Genomic DNA, 20,600 nt, shown 5'->3' with positions numbered 1-20,600 from the left:
ACTCGTGGCTGTGGCTGAAACTGAGCTGAAGAGTCTGATGTGGAATCTGAACTACTCTAATTATCTAGGGACCTGGAGTTCAATCCCAATGACTTTCAGTCCCTCTTAAGTCTAAAATGACATAATGATGCTAAGGTGTACTATTACTGTATAATAATATAATGTTATATGAATATAACCAGACACCAGCAGCTCAGGACATAGATATTGAGTATGTCTCTTATGGGATTGAATCAGAAAAGTTTTGGAGAGGGAAAAAAATCACAAATGTAAAACCAGTTCAGAGCTATGACAATTTAAATTGCACAGAGGAAACTAATGATCATGAATCCGGTATGTTATAGGGGTACCAGTTGTTGGAAAAAAATTAGATCACTAGAGGAAATGAGTGTGGCGGCAGCTGGATTCCTTCTCCGAGCCCAGTTTTCACCCCTTGCTGTGACCTCTTTCACCCCTTGGTTCGTGGGCCATGCATACTTGATCGGCATTACGTGATGCCCGGCTGCTGAGAGAGTGATCGCTACACCAGAGGCGATTTAGAAAAGGAAGGTCCAAGCTACCTCTGTAGGTTGGATGCTGCTTCTTTTTGGTGAGTGCCGGTGACCGGCTGGGCGGCGCCACTGCCACGGAGCTGGGGGCGTCGGTGAGCTCGTCTGCGCCCGCTTCACTATCTGAGACCCCGGGCTGGCTCAGCTCATCCACCAAATAGTCCTCGTCGTCCTCGAGAATATCCCCTCGGAGAAGGAAACGTCACAGCGAACAGTTAGGGGAAAGGGCCTAGCCGCCAGCGGCCCAGGGCACCCACGTGGCAGCACGGCTGGGACCCCAGTTCCACGGATGCCCGAGACACAGGACAAGCCCACAGCCCTGACGTCTCCAGACTGTCTTCAGTGTCATTTTAGACGCCTCCCATCTTACTTGTCATCGCGTGCACCACTCCTACGTGTGAACACCACCCAGCTCTGGCGTGGAGAGTCAGCCTGAACTTAAGCATCCTCTCTGACCTTCCCCAGGGCGGGTCTTAGAACGGATCCTGGGGCTCTCGTGTTGGCTGCTGGGAGAACGTCTCGCCTGCCCGCCTCACCCCACACGCACCGGGAAGTCCTCACTCGCAGGATGACTCACCTTCTGACTCATAGTCCAGACTCGTGAAGTCGAAGTTTTCCTCCAGCAGACAGGAGTTGGCGGTGGGGGACGCGGAGGCCACGCTGTCTCGCTTTCCAATGATCTCCTCTTGCAAACCTTGCAGCCAGTCCTTGGTCTTCGGTCGAATCTTCACAGCTCTGCCTTTCACCTGTGAGGACAGAGAGGCCGCCTGTGAATGAGCGCAGACGTCAGACCCTCTGACCCCCAAGTGCTTCTCGCTCCAACGCATGCATCGGGAGCCTGGCCCACCTTCACTTTTGCCAAGGAAGGCCGAGGGTCTAGACCTCAGGCGGGCCCAGCACAGCTCACGTTTGGCCCGAAGAAAAGTTGAACTGTCATTTTTCATGCCATGTGAACTTAAAACCAGGATATTATCAAAACGGAAACTACTTATGAGCTGCATATCCCAAACCACGTGCTCTGAAGAGAAGGCTCACAACACTCCCATGGGAGGGTGCGAGCGCAGACAGACCCAGTAACACGGCGGGGCTGTGCTCCCAAACCTGCTCTTTCTCCCCAGTTCTGCGAGGAGCCAGGGCTGGAGAGTAGACACCTCGACGAAGCTACCGGAATCAGATGCCGGCATGAAGAGGCCCAGCTCCCGCCCTCCTGTGGCGTCTACACCCGCAGACCCGGCCACGTGAAAGCACAAGCCGGCCACGGGGACAAGCAGCCCCGCTCCCCGGGCGACCAAGCACAACTCACCTTCATTCCGTCCACATCCAGGACGCTGAGCGCCGAGTGACTGTCTGCAAAAGTCACCAGCATCTGCCCTTGGTTGATCCTGGGAGAAACGAGATTCGCCAGGTCAGCCCGGGAGTGTGCCCTCCAGCGAGGCGCGCACCAGCCCCGCCATGCGCGCGTCCCTACCTGACGAGCAGGATCGTCCCGTAACTGCCCAAGGTCTGCATGAGCTCCGTGCGCACGTCCTCGGGAAATTCGTTTTTCTCTTCGGAGGTTGGCGACTGAAGGTTGACGACGACGGTGGCGTCCCTGGGGCCCTGGAAAGAGGACACTTCCTGGAACACCCTGTCCCGAGCACCCACATCGACTTCTTGCACTTCCACCTCCACGATGGCCAGCACGGGTCTGCGTCAGACACGGAGGGAAGACGGGGCACCGTTAACTCGGGACAAGACATCCCCCAGCCCTGGCTCCGTCCCGACGCCACTGTCAACAGTAAACCTACACCATGACACAGCCTGTGTATGTGGCCCCCTCCCCATGCCACGGTCCCCGGAACTAAGCTCTCCGGTCCCGGGGTTTCAGTCTGTCTTTCCCCAACCTTACTCTCTCGGCATTTCTATCTACGGATGATGTGAGAGAAAACCACACCAGCCATGAGCAAAGGTTCTTTACGTGCAGCCCCAGGACTGCCGAGAAGAGGGGATTCTCCCTGGGCTAGGGGCTCAAGCTTTCTGGGGGGCTGTTGGGCAACCTGTGTTAGGAAACTCAAAAATGCTCATCTTTCGACCAACGACTCTCAATTCTAGAACTCTGTTCTAAGGAAATGACCAGTATTTATTTCCCCCAATAAATACTGGTTAAATGAATGCTTCTAAATATACTCGCTGAACTAGCAAACCTGAAAGTCATACATCTGTAGATTTCCCCACGCTCATCTCTAGGTGTGTATTTGCAACAGCAGCTAGAAATCAGAAGCATGGAAAGTTTTCGACCTAGTGACTGACCAGCTGCTCACCACCAACTCTCTTTCTTGATTTCTTTGCTTTTGTAAAAGTTGAAACTGACAGGATAGTTTTGGTAGCAGCCGTGGGAAGGTCAAATGCCATCTTCTGTCTTTAAAGATGTTCTACAAGAATAACCTCCCTCTGTGGCCAGTCCCGGTGCATGCCGAGCTGACAGACCTCTGCTGCTGTGTTCCATCCTTAATCCACAAGGCACTAGGCCAAAGCAACAGCTCAGAGCATCCGAAACCCTGAATGCAACTCCGTAAAACCCTATGGTGTTTGTAACAATGAAACACTGGGAAAAATATTCATCGGTAGATGAATGGGCAAATCACGTGGATATAGTTAGCGGAATACCGGACAGCGGTTACAAATGGAAGAGTCAGATCTCTAGTAATGACGTGACTGTATCTGAAAAATGGTAAGTAACAAAAAAAGCGAGTTGCACGATGACATAATGTATCAGAATTTAAAAGACATAAAATACCACAGGTTGTGTCTTCGCAATTTTCATAATAGATGTTACCTGTGACGTGGAGCAATGACAAAGTGTTAACAGTGATTGATTCTTAGTGGCAAGTACACAGCTACTTGTCATACTGTTCTTTGCTCTTTACTGTGTGTCACACACGCACACACACGCATTCGGATAGGGAAGGCAGGGCCGTTCTCTGCGGGGAGCAGCTGACCCCGCCTTCCTCAGCAGAGGATGTGCCCACGGCAGCCAGGACCGTACCTGTGGTCAGACGCTTGCAGCTCTGCTCGGCCATAATACTTGAGGGCACCAGGAGACCAGGCGTGTCCGACTTTGGTGTCAGCATCCAGATCGTTGTCCAGAAGGTTGAGTTCTCCAGCTACTCACGGGGATTCCAATCAAGAGACACACATACAACACAAAAGTGTATCAACATTCACGAATGCCGATTACAGACACGTGCACCAGGGAGCTGCGTCACGGACCACCTCCTGTCTCAGACTCCGTCGTTCTAACCCCCTGGGCTTGAAACCCTGTCAAAGTGGCCTTGGGGCCTGGGGTGAAAACTCCACCCCAGCGGGCAAACTGGGTGAGAACACAGACACCGCTGCTGCGGGGATTTTGCCTCAGGCCCATGGGAAACAGGAGATGTGCAGCTCTTTGTACAGCAGGAGATGCAGAGACTAAGAACCTGAGGGCATCCAGCCTCTTGCACAGATGTCCACAAAAGTGATCTGAACAAATACGCATCTTCTCAATCTGCAGGTGAGATTTCTGCGCCTTGAAATCTCAGCATCCGTCTCGCCAGAAAAGCTTAGTTGTTTATGTATTAGTTTATAGGCATTCGAATTTTAAACAAACTGCACTTCCTAGCTGGGTATCAATAATTGTTCAAAACATGATAGACCACTAATTGATTAAAAAAACAAACAAAAAACCTCTCATCTTTCCTGTGTCTCGCTCATATTTGGTTTGGAATCGGGGCTTTAAGCAGATAGAGTTCGGCTGAACAAAATGGGCTGGAGAAAAGGCACGAGTGTGAGAGGCAGAAGCGCCGGAGAGGAAGAGCTGTAGCCTCTCTCCTCACCCCTGCCGGGAACAAAAGGTGGCAGGGTGGTGTAGGGGGACAGCCGTGAGGCAGGGATTGCGGGAGCCAGGAGCAACTCCCAAAGCTTAGGGCTAACATCTGGGATGACTTTTGAGTAGTTCTGGGTTATCCAGAGAATTGTTATTTATATAACAAAGAGCGCTGGACTAAAGAAAAGTGATCTTCCTTCTATGGTACTGATCACTTGCCCTCTTCCAGCTCTGAAAGCGCACACATCTCAGGCACCTGTTCTGTCGAAAGGATGCCTCTTCCTCCACCACAGGACCCTGTCCGTCCAGGCCGGGGTGCGGCATTTGTCACTTGTGTCGTAGGCAGCAGAGCCAACATCATACTTGTAGGTGGGTCCAAAGTCAATGGTGCCTTCGTGAAAGTCTTTAAAAATCTGTTGGAAGAAGTCGCAGGACCCTCTTAGTTCTCCTAGATCATGTACATTACATGCAAACAGAAGGCACGTTCCAGAGTGGTTTTTATTCCTAAAGTAACAGAAGCTATATCGTATTTGCAAATATGTCAAAAACTGGACATATGTGCCTTTTAATTGGCAAAAATGATGATGATTATCACTTTGCTCTGCTGACTTGCACACCGTTGGGTCTCCCACCACCTCAGCACCCGATCTGTCACACGCCTGTGTCAGCGCCCGGGTGACACTGACACGCACAGGCCGAGGGGAACGCCTGGCCCAGCCCCGGCAAGGCCTTGATCCGTATTTGTTAACAAAACCAACTGGGTAAAAAGCAGCCCAGAACTGAAGTCCGGCCCTCCTCCATCTTCACTTAGCCCTGGTCCAGCCCTGATGCTGCAGGAAGACCCAGGAACAGACATTCACTCAGCGCCCCAGGGGAAGGGTGTGGAGAATATTGGCAGGAGGGAGAGAGACCCTTTGCAGGAGTGGTGTGGCTACTCTGCCCTCTGGCCACCCCCAGCGACCCGTGTCACTGAGGGGGGACGACAGAAAACCTCGAGGAACATCCAGGTCTCACTGCAGGAGGAGCCTTAACCTCCCTGCCTGCACCATCTAACCTGCTGCATTTTCACCAGGTAGATGGAACTTAGCTGTGCCTCCCTCCCCTCAGCCTGTCCTGCTAGGAAGCAAACAGGCACCAAAACAACAAACAGTTTCAGGTGGGTGAGAAGATAAGTTTTGAGTCATGTGGGGGCTAGTCAGTGTGACCCTGAAGAACTGAGGACAGATTCTATAGTTGAATCTTCCCTATTACATCATGGCCTAAGGAGGCACTAGAAGACCACACCAGGTCAGGGAGGGGAAGTCTCATCGGAAGCGTGACAGTCTTGGGCTCTGTCATGCCTCTGTTTACTGACTGTGTGACCTTGGACACGGTGTTTGACCTTGGCCTCAGTCTTCTTATCTATAAAATGGGTGTGATACCTAATCTGTAGGATGGTCTTGAGGATTATGTGTACAAATTGGTGTGTAAAGTGTATTAGATCTTGTTAGTGTATTAATTTATTTGTTAGTATGTTCACTAACAAGAAACAGAGATATCACCAAAATAAAATGTTTTGAGCAGAATCTAGCGTGTCACTTGCTGGTTTAGTGTACCTGACACACAGCCGTCCCTACGAGCATCACCCTGCATACAGGGCACGTGGACTTCATACATCACACCCACCAGCCTCACCGGCCATGTGCTCAGATGCTGACATGGGGCTGTCTGAAGCAGCTTGGACTCAAACTGGGCACAGCTGGACCAGGGCTCAGCTTGTGCGAAGGAGGAAGGGACAGCTGCCCCCCCTCCAACCAGAGAGCGTGGGCAGAGAGGATCCTGTCGCCCTGAGCTCCTGCGGTGGCTTACGTGTGTCCAGTGTCCTTTCATAGAGCAATGGCCCCTCTGGGCATGAGAAGACACAGACCCTGACCGTGGCCACCGAAAGGAGGAACAGGACGTGAGTGCGGATGGACGCTCACGTTTCTCTAACTTCTTACGCCAGACACCTTTTTTTTACCATTATCAGAATCAGTTAAATTCACCCGTGAAGCTTAATTTGCGAATGCTAGCATGTACATTTAGCAGAAGCTATTCCATGTTGGAGCAGGTGTTAAAAACTATTTTAAAAGCACAACTTACTTTTCCACTTGATTTCTGTAGCTGTAGCTGATCAAATTCCAGGAGCTTCTTCCAGTCTTGGCGTTTAACAAAATAGAAGACTTCTTCGTAAGTGAGATCAATGCGGTAGTTGAAATCTCCGCACCAAAACACATAATCGTGAGAAAAAATGTTTCTTCCCTAAGTCATAAAAAAAAAAAAAAAAGCTGATTCGGCCCATTGCAAGGAAGGTGGGAGAAGGGAGAAAAATAAACTCACCGTACAGATGATAAGCAGATGTGTTTTTCTTAAAATGTTACTTAAGAAAAGTCTGCTAGAGCATCTCATTTTTCACTAATCCCATAAACTTACTGAGGGACTTTCCATTGGCTTAATTTTCAAATTTTAAGTAGTGTTTTCGAGTGGTTTGGAGAAAGCTCCAACTGTAACAGAGGAAGCATGACTACCAATATTGGTATTCACTCTGCCGAGTGGATCTCAGCCATCAGGATGTACCCCTGCTTTGTTATGTCTGTATCCTAAGACGCATTGCCCAAACATTCAGTGTTACGAGAACGCGGTTTAAGAAAATAAATATAAACGCTCAGGACACGCAACTTCGTAAAACCTGGTGGATTTCATACATTTTCATCCTGTGACCCTCCACCTCTCTCTCTCCCCCTCCCCCACCTTGCCCAGGGCAGCCCTGGAGAGCTGTGGCATCTTCCCCTCCCTTCCCCAGGAATCACGACAACAGCAGCAGCACGGTATCAGCTGTCTACAATGCTGGGCTCTGTTCTGCGGCACACTGTTCTCCCAGCAGCCCTGTGAGGCACACACTAATGGCTCTTACAGATTAAAAAAAGAAGTGCAGAAACTTTGCTGACGGTTACACCGCTAGTACATGATAAAGATAAGACATGAACTCAGATCTGCCAAGCTCCAAAATCTGCTTCCGTTCTACAAAAGGCTGAAATGATCACAGCCCAATAAAATAAACGTGCAGAGCATCACTGCCTAATAGAACACTCCGCAGTGATGGACATGTTCTCTACCCGTGCTGTGCAGAACACGAGCCACCAGCCACATGTAGCCATCGAACACCTGACATGTGGCCAGTGTGACCGAGGGATTTTTAGTTTTATTTAATGTGAGTTATTTTACATTTAAATAGCTACTTGTGGCTAGTGGCTACTCTACTGAACAGGTACAGAGTATTAACTTATAGGTACCGTCAATACTTCTGTTGAAAATAGCTATAGTATAAACCCTTTAATTATTTTAAATGTGTCCCACGTTTGCTACTTTGAAACAGCACTTTTTAAGTGAGAAGGGTTGGACTTTTCTTTTTTAACTACATAGACCCAGAAAGAAAATATTAGTCCTACATAATCTGGAAAACTACAATTGCAAATTTCCCAACTCATTTATTTTATAATCCAAGAAATAAAACCTCCAACAAGGATTACAGCACTTCTTAATGAAAACTAAGGAATTTTTGCCTTGAGGGCAGCCCAGCAAACAGGGTGTCAGTTTTAAGGGAACTGGCCTCACATGGAAGAGCTCCGTGACCCAGCCAACCTTGTCTCAGGCACGGGCAGAATGTGTGGCAGGAACGGCTAAAGTCTACCCTCACTGCTGGGAAATAGGTGTCTGCACCAGGGTGAAGGTGTGCGGGACCATCATCTTTGCACAGAAAGGAAAACATTCAAATCTGAATTCAAAAAGATCCCCCGGCTTCAGAATGAAAGCCTCTGGACCACCACTAGAGGGCGGCACGACGCATGGTACTGGCAACCGCGAGACCCTACCGGGACCCAGAGCTCCCGAGCCAAGAATTCACTGGTTTCAAAAACGTGTATTCTCTTCTGAGCCACAACAGAATGTACGTGTGAGTCTCAAGAAAACCAAGTCTTATACTGGTTGGATTCAAATGTTCTTCACCAACTTGGACAAAGCATGGACGCACTGGTTTTCTTTGCCCATTGCATACAGTTGAATTAGAATAAGAAAACGCAGGGCACGTCGGGACATTCAGGAAACGCACAGAGATCCAGGAGGCAGAACACTCCTGAGCCGGACTCCCTGCTCACCGCTACTGCAGCGTCCCTGGTCATCTCCCTGCCACCAGTGCTGAGCCCCCAGGGGCAGGGACCCTCCTACGGTCGTATCGCCACCGCCTGCCCGTATCAGCAGCTCAGAATGCCGTGTGGGGGGCGGACCCGAGCAGGGGGGCCTCACACGCCACTGCCTCGCTGCTCACCATCGGGAAGCTCAGCCTCTGGGTGATCTCCCTGTAGTCCTCGTTCCTCTCCTTCACCTGGGACTGCCCGGCCGTCAGGTGGCTGCAGACGAAGCAGAAGCTGCTGCTGTGGAACTGGAAGCGGATGGCCACGGCGCCCTTGTTCCCCGCCTTTCCCCCCATGCCCGTCTTCACTGTGTCGATCGCCACGTCCCTGGAACAGAGAATGCACACGCGGGGGGGCCTCTCAGTGGCTCCGAAGGCAAAGCATGAGCAGCTTTGCTACAGAGAAGATCCGGGCGGCAGCGCGAGGCTTGCGGATCTGAGAGCCTCAAAGGCATCGGCTCAGAGGCTGGCTCATCCCATCTTCAGCGGCCAGGCCGCACGGGGACAGCGCGACTGCCATCAGCTCCGCATCACTCCTGACCCTCCTCTCATCGTGGGCAGCTGCCCCGTGGGAGAGGCTGGAGCATCCTCTCCACGGCCCCAGCTCCGAGGTGCTCACATGAGCACCCCACAAAGCAGCTGAATCACCTCCACCCCGGCCCTCCGCTGCCGGTCTCGCTGCTGCTGCGGCGGCAGAAGCAGTGTGGAGTTCCCCGCCCCCAGCCCCATCCCACACGGCTCTTCTGCAAGGTATAGGGGTTGCCATCAGGTAATCGACGCATTTGAAACAACAGAAACCACCCAGTTCTCTATGCTGGGCTGGGCGGGTGGTTTCCAAGCAGACGCCTGGCGTTAAAATGCCAGCTTACAATGCACACAGGTGAGCGCGTAGGTCCACGGGACCAGGGGCCGAAGCAACTGTCACCCAGCAGACAAGGGATGGGGATAACCTGCCACAGCGTGTGAGCTTGAGGCTAAAGGGACACAGGTGTTGGGACCTTCGTTGGCACCCGGGAAATCCGGAGCCCCTCGGCCTCACTCCCTTCTTCATGTTGTATCTCTGACCTTGACCCTAACCTCTCCTCTACTCTGACCGTAACTGACTTTAGCCACTCACTGTGGACACTGCCAGACTGTCGCAGCGAACAGTTGGGGCACAAAGACTTTAACGTTTCCCGAAGGCCACAGAAGAGGATTATGAGCACAGAGCACAGTCTTGCTCTCCAAGTATCTGTCTGGTGCAGGCAAAGGCAAAGACCAGAGGACGTTCCAACAACATGAATGAGACCAGGGAGCAATGCGTGCTCCTCCCAAACCTTAAAATCCCCAGGCACGCACGCACATACACACACACGGACACACACACACACACACACACACACAGACACACACACACACACACACACACACACACACACACACACACACACACACACACACACACACACACACACACACACACACACGGGCTTTCCTAAAAGACACGCTTTTCCTAAGCTTTTCCCCTTTCTGACATTCACAAAACTGTCACTTTGGAGACCCAATAGTGGGGTGACAGTGGTAGAGGCTTTCTGCCCACACATCTTATTTAGAATTCTTTTAAAAAGAGACAAAAGAATTGGCATTTCCTGATGAGTTACCCAGCTCTTGGTCAGAGGTTTCCTGTCTAACATTTCAGCAAGGAATCCCTTTCCTTGTGCAAAACTGAGCCTGGGTAACAACGATCATGAAACAGTCTTTCTAAAAGGGTCCAGCTTCCTGAGCTAGAAGGTTCCCACCGTGGCTTTTTAAATGCTGGACAATATTCTATTCAGATCGGTTTTTCCTTGGGGGTTTTGCTACATTTATCTAAAATCATGGCAGGTCCTGATTCCTGTTGCAGGAAGGGGGTGGGGGGAAGGAAGTCAGAATCAAACAATCCCGTGTTCCCCCAGATGTGCGTAAGCAAAATGTTCTTACCTGATGAAGGGGACGTGGTACGGACGTACAAAGATATAAAGACAGACGCCCACCAGCTGTGCCGAAGTCAAGAGAATGTACCTATGAGAGCGTGAGATGGCTTTCTGAAGCTGCTCCCCCCACATCTTCCTGTTGGTGGTACTGGAGAAAAGAAGGATGCTGTTGAGTGTGAGCTGGAAGCAGGCTCTCCCACCTATAAACTCCTCTAGCCCTTAGTTGGGTCTTTATTGACGTCATGCTGCCTGCGCTCCTGCACTAGTGCCATGTGAGCCTTAATCCCTGCAATGGGCTATCCGCATATTTCTGGTTGTGTTGTACACATCAAACATGTGCCCCACCCAACCCCTGCCACCTGAACCCCCAGCACAGGGCCTTGCTCATAAGACCTCCATAGAACCAGGTTTTATTATTTGTTCAGAAAGTACCTTGAAATGGACTAGGAAAGAAAGAGTCCTGCTGACCTCACACCAAATGTTAATCCAGTGGTTTTCTTTCCTTTGTTTCTTTCTTACACTCACACACAGGAAACGTGAGTCAGCCCCCGCCCAGCCCGGCCCATGCCCTCGGGGCTCACACATGCCAGCTCGCAGCGTGAATCAGCCTGGACTCGTGACCGAGGCAGCAGCACCCACGGAGCACTGAGCCTATCCCACCCTTCCTTCTATTTCCTTAATCAGCAAAGAGAGAGGAAGGGAGAGGCGTATGTCCGTGAGGTCGTGGTGGGAGCACAGTCAGAATGCAGAAACTCCCGGCTCAGGATCCCACCCCACCGCGCCTGGCCGCCTACCTGGCATTGACGATATTCCCTGCACTCAGTTCCACCATCTCTTCAAACCCCACGGCAAATATGTCAGCTGGGCTGCTGTCATCTGCAGAACAAGCAGAAGACGAGGGAAGTCAGACCCACGGAGGCCTGTGCTGGCCCACGGCCTGGGGGACCCCTCAGACCACGTGGTGAGCTCCACGCGCCAACCTCCTTCCAGCTCCCACTGTGCCCACGGCTCTTCCCTGGCTACATCCTGGGCGTGTCACTAACCTCTCCAAACTCTGCTGCTTGCTCTGCAAAAGGGACGGTAGCGGCCACCTCGCAGGGTGGTCGTAAAGCGTAAATCAGAGAACACGTGTAGAGTGCCTGGACCGATAACTCCCACACGCAGCAGACACCGCCCCCCCCAACCAGACCCTAAGTTGCCAGGGGGCAGAACTGGCTCATACTTGGTTGTGTCCCTCAGTACTTTTCACAGCGCTGGGCCAGCCTTGCTGGGATCATGTCTGACCGTGGTCCTGTCCCAGGGCACTGTTGTCCTGGTGGTCAGAGAAGGGGACATCCAGCCCTGCTTGGGACCCGCTCTGATGAAATCTGCCCCAGAAATGCCTGGTTTACAGGAAGCACAGCGAGCAGAAGGGTTGCTCATCCGTTCTCTCTTTGTCCCCTTTAACAGGGAATCTTAGGTTAATAGAAGCCCTGCAGCCACCTGCTGCCTGCCTCCCGATGTGTCCTGACGCTTAGCTGCCTGAGGCATCCCAGGGACTCGGAACAAGGTCCTCGAGCTACGCTGCCCCCAAGCCCCTGCCACATGCGGACAGCGCACAGAGAGCGGGGACGGGGCTCTGGGCACCGACCCGGACGGCTGTCGATCAAGATACGTAAGCAGAGCTGACCCCGCCCTCCACCGCACATCAACAGGGAACCGGACCACGAGTCTTTCCAGAATCCAAGCAAGCGGGAAAAAGCGAAACCCCTACGTAAACGCTGACTGGAGAAAAAGTACATGTTCGAATCCTGAGTTCTCAGGCCACTAAATATTACCTTGCACGATAGAAGACAAAAGGTGAGGTGTCAACCCTGGAATTGTTTTATTCTTAAAAGGTACACAGGGAATTCCCTGGCAGTCCAGTGGTTAGAACTCCACACTTTCGCTGCCAAGGGCCTGGGTTCGATCCCTGGTCGGGGTACTAAGATCCCGCAAGCCGCGGCCCAAAAAAAAAAAACAAACCAAGTGTCTGTGATCTAACCTTCCACAGAGCTTTCTAAACATTCCAAGGAGCGAGAAGGCCAAATACCCAACTTGCCAAGTCCACCTGCGGACGAGGCGAGATGGCGGCTGGGGGTCTGCACCTGTCGCCCTGTCCCGGCCACACTCACCCTGGGATCCAGAGACTCCGGAAGACACGGGCGCGTCCAGCAGCCACTCAGCCAGCTCGGCAGTGCCCAGCAGATTGCTCCGGAACTGCTTCCCTCCATTCACGTTCCAGGTGCCCACGGCGACGCGCACCGGCTTGAAATTCGTGAACTCCGACTGGCGCTCCGACATGGCTTGCAGGATCCTGGGAGTCACTGTTGGGGGCACAGAAAGGCCATGTTTGCACCCCTATCCCCACGCACCTCCCCCCGAAACATGGCCAGGCTCTCCATCAGAGGGGGATGCACGATCCCATCTATATGGACCAATGGGTGCTCCTTATAAAGGTGCTAAGAGGCTAAAAGCCACCCACGAACACATTCCTGTGGCACTTCCGCCATAATGTCCCCCCCGCACCCTTCCCCCAACACAGCCACAGAGGCTGCGACGTCAGATCACAGGGAATCTCATCCTCGGCGGGCACGCACGATCCCGTGGGAATTTCATCAAGGGGACACTGCAACTTTCCATATTAAATATACACACACGGAACTTTAAGGGTCTGACACCCATCTTTGCATTTTCCACCTACCAATCCGCATGCCTGAAATGTTTTGTTTTACCTTAGACTTAAGCCTTTAAAAAATCATTACTCTGAGCCAAGTCCATCCTCTTAGATGGCCGAAATACAGTCCATTTTTTAAACTAGGGGCTTAGCCCAAATATCTATCACATTTACTTTGCTATGAAACAAGACTCACTGTCCTACTCAGAGCTTCTTTCCACATTTATTGAGCTGGCCTTGTCTCCAGGGCTGACACAAATGTCACCTGGGCTACCAGAAGCCAAACAGGAGTTCCCCCAATAAAATAATAAAAAATAAAAAAAGTAGAAAAGGGGTGTGAAGTCATTTTAAGCACGGGCAAACTAATTTTTCAAAAACACCAAAAATTTCTAAACCAAGAGTTATACATTTTTCTAAGGAAAAATGCCGGGTCTCCCCTTCTTTTCCATGAGCCCTGTAATGTTTACAGGCTCTACGGATAAGATGCCACTAAAATTTCCCCAAAGAAACCTCTAGCTCACTTACATGTGGAATCTTACACACACACACACACACACACACACACAATGAACTCATAGATACAGAGAACAGTTGTCAGAGGTTGGGGTGTGGGTGTGGCGAGGTGGGTGAAGGTGGTCAAAAGGTAGAAACTTCCTGTTAAACAAGTCCTGGGAATATAAGGTACAGCGTGGTGACTACAGTTAACAATACCGCGTTGTATATTTGAAAGGCGCTAAGAGAGTCGTTCTTAAAAGTTCTCATCACAAGAGAAAAAACTGTAACTGTGTGTGGTGATGATGTTAACTAGACTTACTGTGCTAATGATTTTGAAACATATACAAATATCAAATCATTATGTTGTATACCTGAAACTAATGTAATGCTATATATCAAATATATCTCAAGTAAAGAAGAAAGAAAAAAGGAAACCTCTAGCTATTGAGGGAATCATGACAGTCCTGCCCCTGAGAGTGGAAGGTGTCCTCATCCCTGGGAGAGTTCTACAGGGTTCTGGGGCCAGAACAGAAACAGGAGGCCACCCTCATGGAAGACTCCCCACAAATGATACCTGGCAATGGGAACAAGAACCCTTTCAAGCTGAGAAAGATTCCTGGATGAGTTAACACTCAAAGACATCGACTCTGACCCCAGTGGACCCTTCTCCACTTCTCCCCGCCTCTCGGTTTGGAAATGGTGCAAATTAAGAAAGTAGAAGAGTGAGCTCTCACGTGAGTCCAGAAAGCACCGGGAACCACAGTGACAGCTGGTATTGTGGACACAGTTTTTTGTTTGTTTGTTTTTTTGACGTACGCGGGCCTCTCACTGTTGTGGCCTCTCCCGTTGCGGAGCACAGGCTCCGGACGTGCAGGCTCAGCGGCCATGGCTCACAGGCCCAGCCGCTCCGCGGCACGTGGGATCTTCCTGGACCGGGGCACGAACCCGTGTCCCCTGCACCGGCAGGCGGACTCTCAACCACTGCGCCACCAGCGAAGCCCTGGGGACACGTTTTTATCTTCTGTATATTGTGGTGTCTGACCTGCTGGCTGGGGAGAGACTGCCCCTCCCGGGGCTAAGCCAACTCTCAGACCCAGCCAGAGCCTGCTACACGCAAACAAGCCACCCAGAGCCGTACCTCCTCCTTCTGGCCGCATACCCCGGAGGGGACGTTCCTCTGCCTTAATCATCCTAGGACCAAGTCCCGTCCAACTAGAGCCCATCCCTAGCCCAAAGCCCCCACGGTTACTCAAACTAGCCAGCCCTACACCTTGCCCGGCCTTCCCTATGGAAACCCCAATCAAGGCTGTGGCCTAAGTGCCCTTCTGCCTCCTGACCACCCTGGCGTCTGCCATGTGGTCCCGAGTGGCATTTCTAGGACCTGTGAGTGTATTAACTTTGTTTTTTCCTGAGCCTCTCCTCTGCCTCCTCGTGGGGCTGCACCCAGCTGAGCATCTCCTAAAATACGAAACACAGCGGCATTTGCTTAGATCAGCTGGTCAGACCATGAGACTGATCACGCTGGGGCCGTAATAGAAACAGCAGGCCACCCTCATGGAAGACTCCTTAAATGAGGGTTGGCAATGGGACCAAGAACGCATTCAAGCTGAGAAAGATTCCTGGATGGGTTAACGTTCAAAGACATGGACACTCTGAGAACAGTCAAGGATCAGATCTGAGCACAGAAGCTCCCTCCCGCTGCCCCGCAGCTCAGGGGGCGCCTGCCACCCACCATCTGGGATGACGTGAGGGGTGGGAAGGCTGGCTAGCACCCCCAACCACCGCCCTCTGGATCTCCCCAGGCAGAGCGGGAGCCCCTCACCCAGCAGGGCCTGGTTGTCCAGCAGCATCCTTCCTTTGTCCGCAGACTCTTCAGTGTAGACGTCCCCGACCAGCAGCAGCTTGATGGCCTCCTGCTTCACCCCGTCGAAGAAGTTGGACTGGATTGTGCGAGACACAGACCGGGCCCCGTCCTTCAGCTTCCCCACCTGCCACGGGCCGGACGACAGGCCGTGAGAGGGGCCCGCACGGGCACCACCCGCCCCCCGCCCCCGCGGCCTGCCCTTACCTTGGCCTTCCCTTCCAGGGCCCGGCTGCCCGTGAACATCTTGCTCAGGCTGTGCCCGTTCAGAGACCACATGGCTTTGAAGGACTCCACGAAGCGGTCGGCAATGGGCTTTGAATTCAGCCCTAGGCTCTCAAGCTGCAGGTGGAGGACCTGGGAGAGGAGCGGACAGTGGTCACTAACTTCTCACCCGGAAGCTGCCCCGCAGAGGCCCAGGGGACACCACCAGGCACCATCCCCATGAGTTCCTACTCAGAGGGTTGCTGTGGGTGACTCTGTGCCCCCAGAGGACAGGGCACCCTCGCAGCAGAGAATGGGGCTTCTACGGCTCACCCAACTTTACCTATACTTCACCCAGCCCTCCTCTGACACCCTCCCCCTCCCTCCCCCATACTACCCGCAAAACAGGACAGCAAGGGATGGACGGCAGGCGGCGCGGACCCCACTCCTCCTCCCAGCGGTCAGCCAGGACAGGCCACCCAGGCAGCAGACCACAGGCTTCAAACTCCCTCCCAGGCTTCAAACCCAGCCTCATCTCAGGCGGTCTCACCCTGCCTTCCTCTAAGGGAACGTTCACGATAATCACTACCCACGGCTACCGTTTCTCCTTTGGGCCATGGTAGCACCTTTGGGCCACCACGTCCGGGGTGCATTCCAAAGAGTGTGTGAAAGTGTGCCTGTGATAGGCCAAAGGCATCTCACGGCATCGGCAAGCCAGCTACCCAGGGAGACCTCTCTCTAGATGCCGGACACGTCACTGTCCCCTCCCCACAGTGGGAACGTCAGCCCAGTGAGGCCTCCCTCATCTTGCCGACAAGGGTGCTGAGCCCAGCCCATCCCCCTGAAGGCACAGGACAGGACACAGACGGCCCGAGAGACAGACCTCGAGGGCGATGAAGCTCTGCACCGTGTTGGTTCGGTCCAGGCAGTCGAGACAGTTCATCCGCAAAGTGCCTTTCTGAAAACTTCAGGAAACAACACACACAAGTTACAAGTTCTGCTGGAAGGAGCACTGCCCGTGGCACAACGGCCCATCTGACTGCAGGCCCCCAAGGAGCCTCGTCCCGAGAAAGAACCCCTCACCTCCTCCCTGGGAGGCCACCTGCCAACTAGAGCCCACCCGGGCAGCCCAAAGCCACCAGATTACTCAGCCCGGTGGATCCTAAGCTGTTTGTCTTCCCCACGGAAACCCCAGCGGGGGCTCCCCAGCGGTACGCGGCGCGGTGGGTCCCAGCACTGCTGGAGGGGTGGCCGAGTCCAGAGCGCGCTCTCGGCAGCCTGCACACCAGGGCCGTCACAAAGACAGTCAAATCTCGTTGTCACCCTAGTCACGTTCTAGAAAGTTGCGTGAACCGTTAGCGAACTGAACTGTCAGCAAAGCAGCAGCCGCGGAGCCACTGCTCCTGGGGGGCTATGTTCCCGTGAGCCTCTACTCGTGTATTTTCATCGACTAATCCATACATAACCTTGTTTTATGTATGTCTCTGTTTAAAGACACCTAATTTAATATATATTGTTGATTCATCCACAATCAAGTCTTGGCCATCAGCGCTGTAACTCGTGCCTGAACGAACACACGTACTCTCTCCCTGAGGCACGTCACACCCTTCCTGGGCTTAGGACCCTGGACAGCACTTAGCACCACGCCTGGGGGGGGGGGCATTTTAAACAGTGAAATCTCCGACAAGATGCACAAAATAGCGAAGACGTGGCACCCTGCAGACGGTACGGGAACACCTGTTTGCAGGGGAGTTGAAACAAGAAGGCCGAGCGGGGCCCGGCCCCACCTCAGCCGGGAACGTGCACGGCAGGCGCCTCGACTTTCTCACTGTTCTGAGCAGGTCTGGTGAGTGACCGTGAACGCTCCAGGAGTTTGGGGTCACAAATAAACTTCAGCAAGTGGGCAAATCTGCAAATATGGAATCGCGGAAACTGGACTTCCTTCTCCTCCACTCTGAGCAGGGAATCCACATCCCAGTTCCCTTAGGCAATGGGTTTATGCCAGCTGCCCCCGCTTCACTCTTGCTAATTTTCATCACAGTTCAGATGATAAGTTATATGGTCACCACGGCTCCACCGTTTAACCCGGTCCCCGCCATCAGTCCATTTTGCCAGAAAACCATGATTTATCATCTGCTCACAAAATTCACAAGCATCTCCGATTGTGGGAAGGGAAAGGAGAAGGCCAGAATCCAAGGTGCCCGATATCACCGAGCCTGCGGCCCCAGAAACTGCAAGTGTAGGAGCGGCGAGGGAGGGCGCACTCCCGGCAGAGCCCCTGCCACTCGGCAGCTCACCCGGCGGGACGACAAGATGCAGGTGAGACTCACCGTGGACTTACATTCTTGCCCCTGGCAAACACATCAAAGTCATCCCAGTGCAGCTTCAACTGTGGCCTCAGCAGGTTCTCCAATTTCTCTAGCTTCCCGCCTTTGGCAAACTGATGGAAGTCAAAGTTGATCATAGGCGTGTCGCCAGCGTGGCAAGAAGCCCAGAGCAGCTTCTGAAAGGGGACGGAAGGGAGAGGGTGGCAGGGCATCTGAGTGGCCAACTGTGTCACTCGACACGGTGCAGGGCTTAGCTTGAAGGCTTACGGTGGACCCTGTGGTTTACCAGCCCCGACCCGGAAAGGGCAGCACAGAACAAAGGCCCTGGGGCCAAAACCACAAAGAGCATCTTGCCTGAAGGGCACAAGGTCCACCTTGGACAAAAGACAGCCAGAGTGGGTGTGGCTCCCCGGGGCAGCCCAGGGCCCTGCACCAACATCACCTCCCAGAGGGCTCTCTGGAGGACGCCCACGGGGAAGGACTGCTCTGTTCTGCAGGCTCCCGAGTGCCACAGGCACACCAGGTACAGGGCAGCACAGCAGGCTGCGGAGCTCATAATCCAGCTCCTGTTGCCCTGGTAACCAGTCCCGCCCTGACAAGGCAAGACTCCGGGAGGGTGTGCTCAGAGGCGGCCAGGTCCCTCGGCAAGTCCTCCAGGCCGCCCAGTGAGGGGAGGCGCAGCCCAGTGAAACTCCAGGGTGGGGGAGACAGGGGCTCAGGGCCCACTCGGGCCCGGGGCCAGCACGTGAGCTGGACTGAAGGCGGAGCCAGACGTGAGGAAGCACGGCCAGTGGGTGCCTGGCAGGCATGGTGCCCTGGCCGAGGTCTGCCTTCCACACCAGGAGCCCCAGCCAGCAACTCCTCAGCACCCTCACCAGGCAGACCCGGGGCAGAGGATGAACCACTGCCTTCCCAGGGCACCCAGCCTCGGGTCGCCAACCACACCCTCCCGTGCGGCTTCAGGTCAGCCTTGTCCAGCATTTGCCCAGCCAGAGACGAGTGACTCTGAAGGACTAGAAGGGCTTCAGGCCATCTGGTCCCGAGGACTCTGAGCGCCCGTCCCTCCTGCGCTAGGACGCAAGTTAGCGCTCCGCTGCCGTCATCAGGAAGGTCTTGCTGGGAAGCAGCCGGCCAGGCTGAAGCATTCACACTCGGGGGCTTCACGATCTGGAGCAAGTGCCTGGGCCCCTGTGGCCTGATAACCACGGGTCACAGGCCGGCTGCCTGTGCGTGGCCCTCAGCGTGGCAGAGCTGACAGGCTGAGGGAGCGCCTTCTATGTGATACCCCAGTTGGGACCATGACCCAGGTCTCTCCAGGTAAGGTCCACCTCTTACCTCCTACCTGCCCAGGGGTCTGGTCTCCCCTGCTGGGCCAGAGGCCTGCAGTCACCTCCTGCCTTTCCAGCGCAGGGGCCCACCAGCTGATGGGGCGTGCTGAGGACACCTTCTCCCCAACATCAAAGCATAAAGGGGAAAAATTCTTGAGGGTTTTTTTTCCCCTTCTTCTTCCTTAAAATAAACTGCCCGCACGGCTGCCAAGATGGGTGGCAGAGGAGATGCTTCCCGAGCTTGTTGCCAGTAGCAACAAACCAAACAGGAAAAGCAGGTCTGGCCAAGTGAAACTGGCCACCAGCAAGTCTCAGCTCCAAGCACATGGCTTCCCTAAACAGAGGGAAATGAGCGCCCAGCTGGATTCAGCTTCTACTGGCCAGGGGCCAGGACCACAGGGAACACTCTTCCCGTGAAGGGAGGTGTGACTTCAAACTCTCTCCATAAGGGGCTTCCTTGAGCTCTGAACAACCACAGGGTTTTTTTCCCATTCAGCAGGGAACATGGACTGCTGGGAAAGGACTGTGGAGGCCCACAGCCCACAGCTCATTCTGCAGCTTGGCCTACAGTAGACCGAATACACGTGGGAGCACTGGGAACGGAGAGATGCAGGCGAGGTGGGCGGAGCCTTTTGCTCACGGCTCCCTCCCCGCCCAGGGTTTCTCCACGCATCTCCCTTGAACGTGTGCCGGAAGCCGCGGGGAGCCCACGGAAAGCTGGACACAGGAAGCAGCTCTCAGGAGCAGCCCACACAAGGATGGATGACTTGAAGGCTCCATGTTCACCGGAGGAAATTATCTAGGGTTGCTTGCTTTAAAGCGAGGCACAAGTGCCCTGCGGGTGTCTGTGTGAACGTGCCACAAGGTGCTGGCCAGCAGCTGGGCCAGACCAACAAGGGAAGAGGGAACTCTGGCTCCCCGAGCAGGTCAGAGATGCGTGGGGTGAAGCCCAAACGTACGTGTGCACGTGCATGCATGTGTGCGTTCACGCGTGTGTGTGTCCGTCCAAGAGAGCCAGGGAAAGGCCTGGCCACCCTGAGTGGTCGATGCCCCAGTGGGGAGCAGTGGAGGAAATGCAGCTGGAGATGGGAGATGCCCTGTTTTCATTTTGAGCAAATTCTCCCAACCATTGCTGTACAAAA

The 20,600-nt window shown here is 53.5% G+C and overlaps 1 protein-coding gene across 8 annotated transcripts in view; it reads right to left on the bottom strand.

Moving 5' to 3' along the window:
* The window catches only part of SYNJ2 (synaptojanin 2), a 95,866-nt gene that overhangs the window by 9,540 nt on the left and 65,726 nt on the right, over window positions 1–20,600 (bottom strand). For 6 of the 8 annotated variants that reach the window (XM_033867898.2, XM_033867894.2, XM_033867892.2 and 3 more), the window contains 15 exons: window positions 18,134–18,306; window positions 16,687–16,768; window positions 15,807–15,956; window positions 15,561–15,726; window positions 12,702–12,893; window positions 11,343–11,424; window positions 10,556–10,696; window positions 8,732–8,924; window positions 6,511–6,669; window positions 4,646–4,802; window positions 3,574–3,691; window positions 2,017–2,235; window positions 1,852–1,930; window positions 1,126–1,294; window positions 561–734 (listed from right to left, as the gene is read on the bottom strand). In XM_033867898.2, the coding sequence (XP_033723789.1) occupies window positions 561–734; window positions 1,126–1,294; window positions 1,852–1,930; window positions 2,017–2,235; window positions 3,574–3,691; window positions 4,646–4,802; window positions 6,511–6,669; window positions 8,732–8,924; window positions 10,556–10,696; window positions 11,343–11,424; window positions 12,702–12,893; window positions 15,561–15,726; window positions 15,807–15,956; window positions 16,687–16,768; window positions 18,134–18,306 (2,254 nt within the window). The remainder of the gene's footprint in view (window positions 1–560; window positions 735–1,125; window positions 1,295–1,851; window positions 1,931–2,016; window positions 2,236–3,573; window positions 3,692–4,645; window positions 4,803–6,510; window positions 6,670–8,731; window positions 8,925–10,555; window positions 10,697–11,342; window positions 11,425–12,701; window positions 12,894–15,560; window positions 15,727–15,806; window positions 15,957–16,686; window positions 16,769–18,133; window positions 18,307–20,600) is intronic. The other 2 variants (XM_073789776.1, XM_033867893.2) reach the window with 2 other exon arrangements.

The sequence above is a fragment of the Tursiops truncatus genome, chromosome 12 (genome assembly GCF_011762595.2).
Source record: "Tursiops truncatus isolate mTurTru1 chromosome 12, mTurTru1.mat.Y, whole genome shotgun sequence".
In the NCBI taxonomy this organism is placed as follows: domain Eukaryota; kingdom Metazoa; phylum Chordata; class Mammalia; order Artiodactyla; family Delphinidae; genus Tursiops; species Tursiops truncatus.
The sequence above is the reverse complement of the archived record's forward strand: the minus strand, read 5'-3'. Positions and strand labels throughout refer to the sequence as shown.